We start from the raw sequence: 15,030 nt of genomic DNA, 5'->3' as shown, positions 1-15,030 counted from the left end.
GCCCCATTTGAATGGCCTCGATAAGCCCGTGGTCCCAAGAAGCTTAGTGCTTACGCTCGCACGCAACGCTCAGCCCATCGTTCATATTGTCTAGTGCTGTCTAGCAATGGCTGCCTGCAACGAGACAGAAATTACAGTTTCACCGAGCCAACCACATCTCTCTCTAGCCTCATCGTGTTTAGCAAGTGAGGCCCTAATTCTGACATTTTAGTCACACCCAAGAACACCATATTCGACTCGATCTCCTGTCGCAAGATCTGGATGGCCCTGCGCGCTCCCTCCGCTCCATAGCCCGCAGACAGACTATACAAGAGTGGCCGTCCCAATCCTACAGCTGTTGCTCCCAAGGCAATGGCTTTCAGCACGTCGGTTCCCCGTCGGATGCCTCCGTCGATGAAGATTTGCATGTTGCTCTCGATCAGAAACGGCGCGTATCGTCGAATCTCCAGCAAAGTGACCAGCGGAGGTTGGGCGCTGTCCGGTTAGCAGGGCACTATATCTGGGAGAGAGAAGCGTACGTGTCCTGAGATCTTCCTCCATGGTTGGAAAGGACGATTCCTTGCACCCCGTGTTGATACGCCAGGACTGCATCCTCCACACACTGAATGCCCTTGATCACCACCGGTAGATCGGTGAGCCCTCGTAGCCACGAGAGAATCTCCCAGTCGATGAACGGCGAGATGGAGCTGGCCATCGTTTTCGCAACACCTTGTCCTTTTGCAGACGAATCTCGCGCCTGCCATGTGTTAGGACAATTTTGGTAGCATGGACAGTGTCTTACCTGAACTTCGAGATTCAATCTCTCATCCATCTCCCGCTTTCCCACAACCGGAGAATCAACCGTGATCCATATCCCACTAGCACCAGCCTTCACAGCCCGTCGGACCGTCTCTTCTGACTTCGTAATATCCTTGTTCACATACAGCTGCTGAAAGAGCGGCTGCTCAGAATGGGTTCCTGCCGCCCGAACAGCCGCAATGGACATGCTGGATCCATTGGCCAGCACCTGTGCCAGTCCTTCCTGGCCGGCTGCAACAGCAAGCGCGCATTCTCCATCCGGGTGAGCGAACTTGGCAATTCCTGTTGGACTCATATAAACCGGTAATGAGACAGACTTGCCGAGGATTGACGTGGCAGTGTCTACGCTCCGGATACTGCGGAGGATTCGAGGCCGGAAAGCCACCTTCTGGTAGGCCTTTTGACTCTGGCGTTTGCTGATCTCGTCATCTGCTCCTGAGAAGTAATATGCCCATGCGTGAGGGGGGAGGTATTGCTGGGCCACCTTTTCAAAGTCGTGTAGATTGATCAAATTTGCTAGCGGGGGCGGAGCTTTCTCTTCCACTGCTGAGGTTTTTGGAAGGGGTCGGGATGGCTTTGCCAGAGTATCAGGGTGGACAACGCCTTTGAGGGCAGACGGAGGCAGGGCTTGCGACAGAACGTCCTTGTCATGGACCGAATCGAAGTCGGCGGTAGCATCTCTGCCAGCGCAGCGAAGGATAACATTCACACCACCCGGATGCGAATCGAGGAAATCTATCAGGTGAGTAGACGGCGCTTACATTTGGATTGGGACTAACCAGTGACATCGTAAACAGAGCCGTGGATGGCCACCCAGCACGATTCGCGCGTCGAGTGCTTCTCAACTTCTTCTCGAGACAACAACATGATGTGTCCTGTTACAATGTCTGAGAGAAGAGCTGTCGAGGTAAAGGAATAGCCTCACCGGGCCTCGGCCCGACCCCGGATTAGCGGTCAGAATGCGGAGAAAAATCCGCTGCATGATGCCGATCCCCCACGCTAACATGGACTTGTCTTGGCTGTATACATTGTGGCTGGATTGTCCCCTCATTCTTCTCCTCACCAGTCATCGTCAACATGGCTACGGCTACAGGAAGCTCGACAGGCGCCCTCAAGCGGTCTCCTACGCATGTGGAGGATATTCAGCATCCCAGCAAAGTCAGCCATGGAGATACAGCACTGGCTCTTCTTGCTGATGGCGAACTGCAATCAGCAGAGCCTGCCGAGTTGAAGAGACTCGTACGCAAGATAGACTTGACGATCCTGCCGTTCCTTTCAGTCTGCTATGCTTTCTACTACGTGGGTACCACCCTTTGGACTGGACATTCTGACGCAACCAGATTGACAAAACGACCTTGTCATACGCAGCTATCTTTGGGATCAAAGAGGATCTGGGCCTGGCTGGGGATCAGTATTCATGGCTGTCTTCTGTCTTTTATTTTGGCTTCCTTGTGTGGGCGCTGCCTACCAACTTTCTTCTCCAGCGCTTCCCTGTGGGAAAGTACCTGGGCGTGAATATCTTCTTATGGGGAGCCTTTCTGATGTTACAGGGTGAGTACATCACTGGGCTGTTCATCGGCTGCTAACATGAACAGCTGCTGCAAAGAATTTCACCCAATTGGCCGTACTTCGGGTGATATCTGGTGCCGCTGAAGCCTGCAGGTAGGTACCCCTATTGATTCAATGATCATCACTAATAGACCAGTGATCCCGCATTCATGCTCATTACCAGCATGTGGTATACGCGGCGCCAGCAGCCCATCCGGATCGGCCTCTGGTATACCGCCAACGGGGCTGGAATCGCTCTCGGTGGACTTCTCGGCTACGGCATCGGACAGATCCAAGGTGCCTTGTCATCGTGGAAGTACGAGTTTCTGATCATCGGCGCGTTGTGTGCTTCCTGGGGCATCGTTATCGCCATCTTTCTCCCCGACTCCCCTGTCACAGCACGTACATTTTCGCCACGCGAGAAGCGACTAACAATTGAGCGACTGCGCGACAACCAGACTGGCGTCGAAAACAAGACCCTGAAACCTGCGCAGGTCCTGGAGGCCCTTCTCGACTGGAAAGTGTGGGTATTCCTGTTGCTAGGCTTCTCAGGCAACATCCCCAATGGAGGTATCTCCAACTTCGGCACTCTCATCATCCAGGGCTTTGGCTTTTCAACTCGTAAGCCCATCCTATTCCCACAGTATAGAGCACCACTAACTGATCAGTCGTAACGACCCTCATGCAAATTCCCTACGGTACCTTTACCTCCCTCATGATCCTCATCAGCGTGTTCATCAATGACCGCCTCCCCCCAAACAACCGCTGCGTCACTGCCATCTTTTTCCTTCTCCCCAATGTCTCCGGCGCCTTTGGCCTGTGCTTTCTTCCTGAAACTGAAAAGGTTGGTCGACTGATCTGCTACTACCTGACTGGATCATATAACGCATCATTTGTTCTGATCCTCTCCATCCTTACCGGAAACATCGCCGGGCACACCAAGAAAGTGGTCACCAACGCGATGATCTTCCTGGGTGTATGTGCGGGGAACATTGCGGGACCATTCTTCTATAAATCAGACCAGGCGCCACGGTACACGTTGGGAATTTGGTCGATGATTGTGGCGAATTTCGTGGAGATTGCACTGATAGTTTTATTGAGGGTGATGTTGGCATGGGAGAATCGGAGACGGGATGCGATGCAGGTGGACTGGGATGAAGGGGAAAGGGACGAGACGGCATTTGCGGATCTGACAGATAAGGAGAATCTGAACTTTCGGTATGTGTACTAGCGGAGGCGATGATCTGGAAAACGAGATTATGAGAGCCAGAGCCAGGTAGAATTCGCCATTACATAGCTGCATGCGTCTCCCTTCGATATAAGATGTCTCAATCAGTCAACCACAGATTATCTGCTGTAAGAGCAAAACTAAGATGCTGGAACTCTAGAAGGCCCTCCAATCTCTAGCAGTTCAAATCTCCTCCCAACAGCAAACCTAGTGAACTTTGATCTAATATTCGCAAGCACACGAGCTTCCCGCTTATACGACCCAACCGCAATCCACGTAAACAAATACCAACGTAATCGATCCAGCGTACTCCACTCCGAATGCATATCAAAATTATACATGGCAGCGTACTCAAAATAAATCGGATAAAACCCAGCCAACTCCCAGTCTAAAAGCCAAAGCTCCCCCGCGGGAGAAAGGAGCAAGTTCCGGGGCGCAAGATCATGATGCGTCAATACAAATTCTCCCATCATTGGGGGGATATATTCCGTCCCATTAAGCTTCTGGCCTTGCTTAGCAATCTGTATCGCCTGTTTCATACCCCTAAAGTTTCCCCAGAACCGGAAAAACTCTGCCAGATCCGTCGGCGTGGATCGTGCAGGGACGCCGAAGCGATCGTCTAGATAGAAGGATCGGCATTGGCCTGTTGCGAGGGATCCAGCGGTTGTAGAAGTGATTGATCGGAGAATCCGCACGAAATGACGGAGCTGGAAAGCTAGCTTGATTGTCGTGAACCAGCTTAGCTGTATCCAGAGGGCGTCTAATGTCGTTCCCTCGATGCGGTTCATGATGTAGTGTGCGGATGATCCATTGATGACTATTCTTTGTACGCGAGGGCTGCGGATTCTAAGGTGGTTTACAACTTCCATGGCTTTTACTGCGTCTTCTGCTTCTTTGATGCTGCTTGTTTTGGCGATGTATTTTGAAGATAGGAGGGATACGTCGAAGGAGGATGGGGCTGAAGGGGAGGACATGATGTGTTGGGTTAGTTCGGTGTCGGTGTAGGTTTGTAGTAGATCATCGCGAAAATTTCTATCCATGTTTTAGGGCTCAATGGGATGGTTGTGGTGTTGCAGCTGGAGATTGGGATGGTGGAAATGCGAGGAGCCGAGAAGACGGAGATACTTCGGGTTCGGGGCGGGAATCGGGGATCGGACTCGGAGATGGCGGGCATATCAACCAGATGACGAGGCAGGATCCGGCCATCTTCATCCATCCTCGTCTTGCAATAATAGCCATCGTCACACTTTAGTATCTCCTCCTTCCAGTCCTACATAGGCATCAGCCCTTGATACGAATAAACATACGCCGGTATTCTCCTCAAGACCAGAATGACCGACCCCGACGGGCGACGGAGAAGACCCGCCGTGTAGGTGGCTCCCATCAATGCACGGGTTGTGCTGACAGCATCAGGTCGTGCACTCTATGTCGCAAGCGCAAGATACGATGCAATCGACAAAAGCCATGCAGCAACTGTCTGCGGGCTAGAAATGGGTCCTGCGTCTATGGGACACCCCAGAGCCAGCCGGACTCGAGCCCAGCCTCAGAGCAAATTCCTATAGAGGCGGCATCCAGCACGAGCAGATCGACCATTCCAAGCCATCCAAGCTCTCTCGTCGGTCCGTCGAGCGTGTCAACTCCGATGAGCCAGGCTTCTGCTCAGGAAACCGAGTTAATGCGCATGAAGCTCAAGGTCCAACAACTTGAAGAGCAACTAGCGAAACAAGCAGCACCTGTCCAGTTGTCGCTGTTGACCCAGGATTCTTCAAACATCGAAACAACAAGCTCCAGCTTAGGGGGAACCTTTCATGTTCATACCGAGCGTGACTCTTTTGGCCAACCGCAAGCCATCGCTCGCAGTGTTGCGTACAAAACACGCTTGTTGGGCCAAAGCCATTGGGCCGTCAACGGCATTCTTCTGGTAAGGTCGATGTAAAGCTTTTGTCTGTCATCTAACTGTATCAGATCCGCGATATCCTTGAAATCACTGATGCATCTGATGCCTGGGCTGGCATTGAGAGGTGCAAATCTTTGGCCAGGGTCATCAAAGCGCGACGCGCACCTCCGTGGCCCTCGGTCCCTACTCCTGATGTACCTGTGAAAGAGGTGGCTGACACGCTCGTCGATCACTACCTCCGGACTAGCGAGTCAGTCTATCGTATCCTCCATGTCCCAACGTTCCGCCGCGACTACGAGGCGCTGTGGATGGATGCCACGCCAAACACCACCTTTTTGGTACTACTCAAACTTGTCCTTGCCATTGGCGCGACCACCTATGACCAACAGTTTTCTCTGCGAGGCGCAGCTATCCGATGGGTATACGAAGCACAAACATGGGTGTCAGAGCCCAAGTTCAAGTCCCGACTAGACCTCCAATCCCTCCAGATCAGTCTCCTTCTCCTGATGGCCCAGGAAAGACTGGGTGTGGGCGAGTTGATCTGGATTTCAGTCGGCGCACTACTAAGAAAAGCAATCCACATGGGCCTACACCGTGATCCCGTTCACATCCCCCAGGGTCGAGCGACTTTGATTGCAGAAATGCGTCGACGACTCTGGAATACGATCCTCGAGCTATCCCTCCTATCCAGCCTCGCCTCAGGAGGGCCCCCTCTCATCTCTCTCTCCGACTTTGACACCGCATCACCCAGCAACTTCACCGACGAGCAACTCACATCCGGCAATCCCATTCCAGCCCCTTCAGACCAATTCACCCCAGTCTCTGTGGCCATTGCCCTCCGCACCACCTTTCCAACCCGCCTAGCCATCGTCAAACATCTAAACGACCTCTCCCCCCAGAACACATACAAAGACACCCTCCGACTGGACGCAGACCTCCGCATAGCATACAAAGCCCTCACACAAGCCCTCCACCCGACAACCCCATCCACCCCCTTCTCAATCCACGCCCTCGACTTCCTCATCCAGCGATACCTCCTCTCCCTGCACGCCCCCTACTTCGGCCCCTCCCTCCACGAAGCCACCTACGCTTTTTCCCGAAAGGTCGTAATCGACTCCTCATTTAAGATTTGGCGCACTGCTTGTCCGTGTCCCAGCCCACCCTCGACCTCCCCCAGTAACGACAGCGACATCCCCCGTCTCGCAACCACCACATCAGGCTTCTACCCCACTACCACCATCCAATCCACCTTTCTCATTGCCCTCGAACTCCGCGCCCAGCTGCAGGAAGACAGTCTGGGCCCGGTCCTTTTACGGCCGGATCTTCTTGCCATGGTGGATGAAGCCCCGGAATGGTGTCTGCGGGTTATTGAGGCCGGGGAGACGAATGTAAAGGGGTATTTGCTTACAAGGATTATGGGGGCGCAGATTGAGGGGTTGAAGAGTGGAAAGGGTAGGGAGGAGATTTCTAGTATGTTGACTAAAGCTGTAGAGGATGTGGAGAGAGTTTGTATGCCTATGTTAAAGAGGATGGTGGAGGAGATGGGAGAAGTTGCAAGCGAGACACCGGGAGGAATGGAGTGGGACTGGGGTGACATGGTAAGTGTTATTTTTATTTACTACCGGGTGGTGAAACTGGTGACTACTAACATATACCAGAGCGCAGATGACCACTTCGATCCGAGTTCTGCCGAGTCCATGAGTTGGATATTCAACGAGGATGTTATTCTAGGATGGTAGGGTAGGCCTGGAGATATATATATCACTGTTGGACCCAACCACAGAAACAAATCCAAAAACAGAGTATTATTACCAACAACCGTAATCTATAACAAATAACAGAACCAGGCCCCACAAAATAATCAAATACAAAGCCACCATACTCCCCAACCACCTCTAACCATGCCACACCCCCTGGATAAATCTTCAATATACCTGATGGAGAGCCTAGACTTATGCTTGAATTTGTTCACGTATATACTATTACAACGACAAAATACCATGTCAACAGTCAGTGTGGCCGAGTGGTTAAGGCGTCAGACTCGAAATCTGATACGTTCGCGTGCGCAGGTTCAAATCCTGCCGCTGACGATATAATTTCATTTTTTTCCCTTTCTCCCCCCGCCTCCCCTTCTCCCCTTCTTTGATCTTTTTGTTTCTGGTTACTCAATCATAGTAGTATTTTTAATCGATAGGGATTATTTCTATATTCAATCGCGCACGGTATCTGTCCAGCATGCCAATTGGATATGGCAGAGGGACTAGATCTAGCACGCAACTATTGATAATGCCAGGATCAGCTGTTGAATTGGAGATGAAGACGATCGAGTAGGAGGTGTTTATCGTTTCTGTTATTGGTTGGGTTCGAACTCTAGTTACTGCGCTGTAGATGGTGTGTATATTGAACCTGGATTATGTCAATGCATCGATGTGTTTGTCTGAGTGATGATTATTCAGTTCATGTAGTTATGGATTTAATGGATGATTAAACTAGCCTCGGAGGCACATTCATAGTCCACATTACTTCGTTTGTTCTTGTCGGATCTTCTCTCGAAGAGAAGACTGGGATATTCGTCCTCTCCACACATATAGTGCAGTATTTCAAGTTATACACCCCAATCTCAGTCCAATTTCGGGCAAATCATCATAATTGATCTATTTTCCCAGACTCTCGCCCAACTCCGCCGCCCGATCCGTCGCCGCCTTAACCGCCTGATCGACCGTATCGGCAAACCCGAGCTTCTCAAACGTCTGCAACGCCGCAAATGTCGTTCCATTGGGACTGGTGACATTCTTCCGCAACTGCGCTGGCTCATCATCCGACTCAACCAACATCTTACCCGCTCCGAGACACGTCTGCGCTGCCAACCTCGTCGCCTGCTCCTTGGTCAATCCGAGGGCCGTGGCACTGGCAACCAGATGTTCCACCATGGCGAAGAAGTATGCAGGGCCGGATCCTATCCATCCCGACACAAATTAGCATCACCGCTCCGGATAGATAGGGATTAAGAGAAAAACGAACCCGAAACACCCGTAACCACATCCAACAACTCCTCCTTCTCCACCCACTCCGTAACCCGACTCACACTGCCCAACAACTCCTCGACCAACTTCCTCTCCTGCTCACTCACCTCCTTCGCCGCAAACGCGCCACTCGCACCCTCCGTCACCAAAGCAGGGGTATTCGGCATGACGCGCACCACGCCCGGCACGCGACCATTGTTCCCCTTACTCAACCAACTCTGTAGACTCTGCACCGTGATGCCCGCCGCGATACTCACCACCACGGGGAGAGTCTCCCGGGAGGACCACGCGGCGCTGAGTTCCTCGCACACGGCCTTGGCGACTTGGGGCTTCACAGCGATGATCACGATCGAGGCGGACGAGGCGGCGGTGACGTTGGAGGTGGTGGTTTGGACACCCAAGGAGGCGATCTTGTTGCGGTTGACTTCCCAGGGCTCGGAGACGTGGATGTTGCTCCCCGGGACGGATTTGCGGAGGAGGCCCGAGATGATGGCGGAGGCCATGTTGCCGCCGCCGAGGAAGGCGAGAGTGCTGGTTTGGAGGGACATTTCTGTTGTATTTTATTGGGTGATGGTGGTTGTAGGTTGGGGGTGGAATTGGGTTGAGGGGATGGGATTGAGGTGGGTGGAGAGGTGGTGATAGGAACCGATGCCGGAGCGATAATGGAGGGGTAGCGGAGCTGGAGCTTAGCTGTATCGGCCACGTGATGGCCCCGCATGGTGGGGTTGAGCGCTGTAGTGGCCATCGGGCAATGTATTTTGACAGCTCGTGAAAGATAGTATATTGAAGTTGTTTGATAGGGCGGATTAAACCGAGTTGAATAGCCCACCATAAACATCTACCGTCCCTGACTCAATAAGAACCTCACACTGAGCCTTGTCGGCAATACACATGTCCTGATATCCCATATTCTCCCTGTTAGCACCTGCCGTCCTGCTGAACGTGATCGATTTTGTTGTAGGATCGATTTGAATCGCCCCACTGCTCCCTTGTGGATCTCCTATGCTGTAGGGACTCATGCCACAGGCACCCGCTTCTATAGCTTGTAGAGACGGTGTCCCCTCATCTATCCCTCCCTTGATAAACTCCACCAGGGGTGTATGGGTCTCTGTCCATCGAAGAAGGCGGAATTCTGGCAGGAGTTGAAACAAGAGATGCGAGGTACCGGCCCGTGGTTGATCCTCGCCCTCACCGTATAGCAGGCTAGGGATAAAGACACCCACCACTGTAGCAGGAGACATTGACTCGCCATTGTCGGTAGCTAGGATAACCTTTGGGCGAGGGTTCCGTTGAAGTGCTTTGACGAGAGATGACGCTGTCATGTCAATTGTTTGCTCGGACTTTTGCAGGGCGATACGGGTATCTTGTGATGCGGGGCGGCAGTGAGCAGGCCGCAAAGAGTGAGAAACGAAGAGCGAAATAGCCGACAGGATACGCGGTGGCAGAGCACTACCTGCTGTCTCTTGAATCGGAGTGTTTGGTGGTGGCTGAAAAAGCACCTTCCAGAGCTGGTGGAATCCTAGAATCAGGTTTGGCTGCTCACGTTAGACTCAATTCAGTACGAGTAGAGGTACTCACCAAGACATCCTGCACTCGGAGAAGATCATCAACTCCTAGATCATTCTTATCCCCAACCAACCCACCGACCAGAGCCTCAGCCAACTGCTCATCACCCAAATGAACCTCCCCAATAGTCCCATAATGATCCCCATGCCCCCACTTCTCCCTCGCTAACCTCATCCTCAGCACCAAAAGCAGTAAAGTAGACAGATCCCTCCGAGTAACCCGACACCCCATAGGCGTCTTCCCCGAATCGAGCAGCTCCCGCGCAGCACGCCGGAGCTTATCAGGAGATGGCATCAATTTCATTGCTTGTGGCTGAGTAATAGCCAGAACATCCATCACATCATCCACTACAGCCTCTTCCAGCCCAGATTCCTCGAGATGACCAATACTCCTCAGCATCCGCAAGAAGCTAGCTTTCTGGAAGAACATCTCGTCGAACCGCCAGTAATAATCGCCATCTTCTTGGGTGCCCAGGTAATCTGTAGCGTCATGGGCCAGGAGTGTCACCGCACGTTGGAACCCATTGAAATCAATCTTGCTCGCGTCGGTGACGTAGTGAGGAAATGGGTGACAGGCATAGAAATAGAAGATTCTCCAGAGTAAATCGATCGCCTCATTGGAAAATGACACATTGGGATGTGCAGCCGCAATATGTTTCTTGAGACTTTCTTTTGTCCAATCTGGGTCTGTTAGTGGGTTGTGTAATATCCTATGGAAAGCTCACAATGTTGCCGGTCGGCTTCGTCCTCGATGCAGGAGGCCTCAAAGGTCGTCCATGCATTATTGATCCGTCTTATGTTTGGTGCGATGACGGTGTGGAGGTTCTTGAGGACGGAGTCTGGATTGATTAGCATCTGGCTGTGAGAGAAGAACATGGGCTGACCTGGAGTGGCGTGTCGGAGGTAGTCAGCCACTTTCTGTTCCTGTGGTGCGAGGGCAAGGCGGTTGAGAGCCTCGCTGAGTACGCGAAGCATGGCTTGATGGTGTTTTCGTTGGTTTGGGGGGATCAATTGCTGATTTGGAGGGAGAGGAGAAAGAAAACCAGGGACTGTAAGCAGCTGGGGAATAAGCACTAAGCAGTTTAGGCTACTGCGGCACTCTGCCATAGTCAGCCCTGCTCAAAAACCATCTGCTTGTCGGCAGGTACTTTATTGTCGGACGTAGCAAGTTATTCTACTACAAGCTAGAGTCATGTACGAACTGCAATCTTATGCAACTAGCACTGATCCATTTTCCATCTATGTTTTGACTTGCCACTAGCTTACTCCGTACCATAGACTATACACAGTTCCTAGAAACACCATCCATACTATATACCCATGCTTCCACTGGTAAAATCTTAGTGACAGTTTGCTTATATCTCATCTATGTAGTGCCCCAGAGAGAAGCTATTCAATAAGAATCGTCGAAATTGTATCGAAACAAGTATGTCCCCAGGCACTTCATCAAGTCGGGGTACTCCCTAGTACACCTCACCCCTGTAGCTCAGTGGCAGAGCGCCCCACCTTATTCTTAGGAGTATTCTTATGGGGAGGGCCGCGGTTCGAGTCCGCGCAGGGGCATCTTTTTTCTCTTCTGAGAGGGAAGAAAGCTACGTAAGAAGGACGAGATGTTGATATCAATGGAGGGAGGGCCTGAGGCCTGTGTAGGTGATATGTGGTCACGTGAAAGGCATCAGAAGGAATACCGACATGATGGAGCATGGGAAACAATCTTGATATGCATGAGGGTCTCACAGCGAGGTGAACTCTGGAAAAGGCGAGTGAAGCCCAGGAATGAGTGAACCAGTCCGATAAATGTTGTGACACTATGTGGAGATTAAGCCAAGAGCTCTAAAAGTCCAATTAAAGCTCCTATGTATTATGCTATACAAGAAACAAATAGAAAGCCTTGTACACCCTCTAGGGGTATCCAACAGAGCAATATACAGCCGGTGACCTGTCAAAGATCACTTGCACTCAAACGAGCTGGTCTCGTTCCAGTTACCACCAACATACTTAGCCTCCTTAGGATAGACACAGAGACGACGCTGAGCCTGCACACCCTCGGCAGGAGCATCGTTCACGTACTTGGTGGCAATCAACTCCTCAGGAGCAATTCCCTGCTCCACCCACGCCAACAGGGCCAGGATCGCGTCGTGCTTCCGGTCACGGTATCCAGGCACACCCCAGATATTGGTGCCGGTCAGACCGCCGGGCTGGTTTGCCGCGCCAATGTACCAGGGGGCATCGTGGACGGAGTCCAGACAGTGCTCCATACCCGGGATCAGGAAGAAGCGGTAGAAGTCATCGACCTTGATACCCAGCGGTGCAAGGGTCTTTAGGACCTGCTTGTAGTAGTAGATGCTGGACCCGGTGGGGATCTCTCCATCAGCAAAACCGTGGTAATGGATGAGCTTGCCGCCGCTCTCCTTGAACGGACGAAGATCAAAGTCGCCGGCGGTGGCGTTACCGGGGTCGAGAAGGTCCGACAGCTGGATGGTCGAGTAATCCAAGTTCTGCCAGGGCCAGTTGGCGTCGTTGTAAACAAAGTCGCGGGGGTAGGCAATACCGCTAGGGCTGTCCTGCTCGTCGTCGTCGGTCATGATCATCTGAGCGAACTGGGTTTCGGAACCGTAGGCGAAGCTGGGGAAGACAAATGTGTCGTTTGTCTCAACCCAAGGGGCATAGATCTTGTAGACAGTGTCGATCTGGTCGGCAGTGAAGCAGGTAGACGTATTGGCAGAGGGTCCATCGCAAAGTAGGGTCTCAGGGCGGAAATCACAGGCGTATCCATTCATGATGATGTTATCCTCGACACCATCGATACCGTCGCATTGGCGGAGGACTTCAGCAGCAAGGGCATCCACCTGGGTCTCGGTGATATGGTGGCTGGCGTTATTGGGAAGGTTAATGGTGGCGATCTTGAGGTCCCAGTTTTGCTGGTGAGTAGTCCACCAAGCGCAGGCACCGGCAAGGACACCGTCAAAGTCGTCAGGGAACATCTGGACGGACTTCAGGCCCTGACGACCGCCGGTCGAGCAGCCAGCGTAGTAAGAGTAGGTGATATTCTCGCTATAGAAGCCCTCAGTAAGGACCTTACCGAGAGCAACAGAGCCGTGGAGTGCACGCCATCCCCAGTCCGTACGGGTCTCAGGGTCGTTGAGAGCCCAGGGCGCATCGCCGGCTTGGGTCACGGAGGAATTGTGCCCAGTGTTGGTGGAAACGGAGGCGAAGCCGTAGTTGACACCAGGGGCCATGTCGGCAAAGGCAATCATACCGGTGAAACCGCCATTTCCGTAGGCCATGTAGCGCTTGTTCCAGGTGTTGATGGGCAGCCAGAGACCGAACTCATAGGACGAGGTCGCGGACGAGCTCACGTTGACGTAAACAGCACAGTACTCGGGAAGGCCGGAGTAGTTGCCCAAGGGGCCAACGAAGGTATCATTGGGGCCATACGGAACGGCATAGACCAGGGAGGCGTTGGATGACAGATAAGGAGTGAAAGTACCGGGAGTGCAGCGCGAGGCGGAGATAGCCTGCGTGGCAACCAGGTTAACGGCGCCCGCCAGGAGAAGGGAGAGACGCATTTTGATGATGGAGGAAATGCTTGTTTCGATTGAGGGAAGTGATCTTCACGCTGTATTTAAGCAGCGGATGGAGCCAGTTCGTTCCCCTGAGCTCGTGCATATCAAAAAAACAGGCATCCATGATCGGGACTGACGCGTCCAGAGCATATCCGAGTGGAACAATACCCGAAGGGAGGGTGTGCAAGGAGCATCCCACGCGAGCCCACCGGTTGCGCGTTCTCGTTCCAACTCTGGGTGGGGGTGGAGCAGCCCTGTCCGATTGGTGGTAGGTGGCGGGATTCTAGAAGTTTGCTGTTTGGGTAGAGGATCATCAAGGCCTTAATGTTATATTGATTAGAGTCGCCCCATTCTTTCATGGCGGCCAATGAGAAGAGACAGACATACCAAGCAACCAGTATCAGAAGCCAACTCCACATTCTGCACGCCCCTGATGATCTTGCCTGGTCTCAGGCACCTAAATGGTGCCCGGGGTTCTATATGATTATCATCACCAGTTCATAGACGACTATTGCAATGGCCTGGGCCTTGATACCTACTTTCAGTATGAATTAGCACAATCTGGAACACTCAGGGGGGTACTGTAAACCCACATGTCCGCACCTGCCGGAAACATGGCTCAACCAAGGCTTCGTCATCGTACGATGAGAATCTTGAAGTGGATGGTTGGATATGGCAAGAGAGCATGCAGATCTCGGAGACAGCAGACAAACGCCCTGTTGGATTGTAGCAAACCTACCGTTGCACAGAGTGAAGAACCAGAGATGCAGCCGGAAGTTGCCTTGGAACGTCGCCTCGGGATGGACTATGGCCACTTCTATGCCCTAAAGGGATTAGTCTCCGCAGGGGTTGACGATCGAATGGGACGCTAGTCCGGAATAGGCATCCTTGTCGAGGCCCGTCCTTTCCTCTTCTGGCTGGCGTGGACCCTCATCCGCAATTGGTGGTTTCAGGAGAGTAAATGCCGGGCAGTCAGTGACGCAGTTGGTCCCTCAACACTGATGCAGAGGCCTATCTCCGAGTTGATATAGCCGCATATCTCCTCTATTCCAGTTTCAATGACGACTTCCGGGAGGTGCTCGATAAAACTAGTCTCGAACGAGAGATGTGTCAGCGAAAGTTGTGTGGGGTCCTCTCATGGTGTGGAATGAAGCTCCTCCCGTTGCGTTTCAAATGCTGATTGAATATGGGTTTTCGTTAACGTTCACTGTTGCTAACAGGGGGAGAGAGCATGCCTGTGCTGGGCTTGTGGTATTTGCTTACTCGCATGCGTGAGACATTTGGCCAATTCCCAGAAGTCCACCGGCTACAATCAACACAAGTCATTTTCTACAAAGTTTCAGCATAAATATTCCCCTTCGACCCCTTGTCTTCTCAATGCCTCAGACTGTCGCACATATTCCGT

General features: G+C 52.3%; 7 protein-coding genes and 2 non-coding genes across 9 annotated transcripts; 4 read left to right on the top strand and 5 right to left on the bottom strand.

The window, feature by feature from the left end:
• Window positions 1–82: 82 nt before the first annotated feature.
• On the bottom strand, window positions 83–1,675 carry BO80DRAFT_397291 (FMN-dependent alpha-hydroxy acid dehydrogenase). Its single transcript, XM_025717374.1, has 3 exons — window positions 1,578–1,675; window positions 519–1,533; window positions 83–474 (listed from the first exon to the last, which is right to left on the bottom strand). Exons 1-3 carry the CDS (start codon window positions 1,663–1,665, stop codon window positions 132–134), a joined length of 1,446 nt encoding a protein of 481 aa, XP_025580273.1. The 5' UTR covers window positions 1,666–1,675; the 3' UTR covers window positions 83–131.
• Window positions 1,676–1,875: 200 nt separating this feature from the next.
• Window positions 1,876–3,577, top strand: BO80DRAFT_344753 (MFS allantoate transporter; the record flags this gene model as incomplete). The annotated part of the gene is made up of 5 exons (XM_025715291.1): window positions 1,876–2,097; window positions 2,139–2,349; window positions 2,394–2,460; window positions 2,504–2,967; window positions 3,015–3,577. 5 exons carry the CDS (start codon window positions 1,876–1,878, stop codon window positions 3,575–3,577), a joined length of 1,527 nt encoding a protein of 508 aa, XP_025580272.1.
• A 137-nt stretch (window positions 3,578–3,714) lies between these two features.
• Window positions 3,715–4,614, bottom strand: BO80DRAFT_475076 (uncharacterized protein; the record flags this gene model as incomplete). The annotated part of the gene is made up of 1 exon (XM_025723198.1): window positions 3,715–4,614. The coding sequence occupies one exon, from the start codon at window positions 4,612–4,614 to the stop codon at window positions 3,715–3,717; it is 900 nt and encodes a 299-aa protein (XP_025580271.1).
• Window positions 4,615–4,810: 196 nt separating this feature from the next.
• Window positions 4,811–7,210, top strand: BO80DRAFT_460985 (uncharacterized protein; the record flags this gene model as incomplete). Its single annotated transcript, XM_025722424.1, has 4 exons — window positions 4,811–4,943; window positions 4,988–5,495; window positions 5,540–7,069; window positions 7,130–7,210. Exons 1-4 carry the CDS (start codon window positions 4,906–4,908, stop codon window positions 7,208–7,210), a joined length of 2,157 nt encoding a protein of 718 aa, XP_025580270.1. The 5' UTR covers window positions 4,811–4,905.
• A 270-nt stretch (window positions 7,211–7,480) lies between these two features.
• BO80DRAFT_t22 lies at window positions 7,481–7,561 on the top strand. The gene has a single exon. It is a non-coding gene; the product is annotated as a tRNA-Ser (tRNA).
• A 564-nt stretch (window positions 7,562–8,125) lies between these two features.
• On the bottom strand, window positions 8,126–9,042 carry BO80DRAFT_440679 (pyrroline-5-carboxylate reductase family protein; the record flags this gene model as incomplete). The annotated part of the gene is made up of 2 exons (XM_025721139.1): window positions 8,126–8,427; window positions 8,493–9,042. 2 exons carry the CDS (start codon window positions 9,040–9,042, stop codon window positions 8,126–8,128), a joined length of 852 nt encoding a protein of 283 aa, XP_025580269.1.
• A 258-nt stretch (window positions 9,043–9,300) lies between these two features.
• On the bottom strand, window positions 9,301–11,034 carry BO80DRAFT_440678 (uncharacterized protein; the record flags this gene model as incomplete). The annotated part of the gene is made up of 4 exons (XM_025721138.1): window positions 9,301–10,029; window positions 10,073–10,740; window positions 10,785–10,898; window positions 10,944–11,034. 4 exons carry the CDS (start codon window positions 11,032–11,034, stop codon window positions 9,301–9,303), a joined length of 1,602 nt encoding a protein of 533 aa, XP_025580268.1.
• Window positions 11,035–11,534: 500 nt separating this feature from the next.
• On the top strand, window positions 11,535–11,622 carry BO80DRAFT_t23. Its single transcript has one exon. It is a non-coding gene; the product is annotated as a tRNA-OTHER (tRNA).
• Window positions 11,623–11,912: 290 nt separating this feature from the next.
• BO80DRAFT_421136 (tannase and feruloyl esterase) lies at window positions 11,913–14,087 on the bottom strand. The gene has a single exon (XM_025718533.1). It carries the CDS (start codon window positions 13,626–13,628, stop codon window positions 12,009–12,011), a length of 1,620 nt encoding a protein of 539 aa, XP_025580267.1. The 5' UTR covers window positions 13,629–14,087; the 3' UTR covers window positions 11,913–12,008.
• Between the last annotated feature and the right edge of the window lie 943 nt (window positions 14,088–15,030).

Source organism: Aspergillus ibericus (genome assembly GCF_003184845.1).
Source record: "Aspergillus ibericus CBS 121593 unplaced genomic scaffold BO80scaffold_2, whole genome shotgun sequence".
Taxonomy (NCBI): Eukaryota; Fungi; Ascomycota; class Eurotiomycetes; order Eurotiales; family Aspergillaceae; genus Aspergillus; species Aspergillus ibericus.
This window is presented reverse-complemented; position numbering and strand designations above follow the sequence as displayed.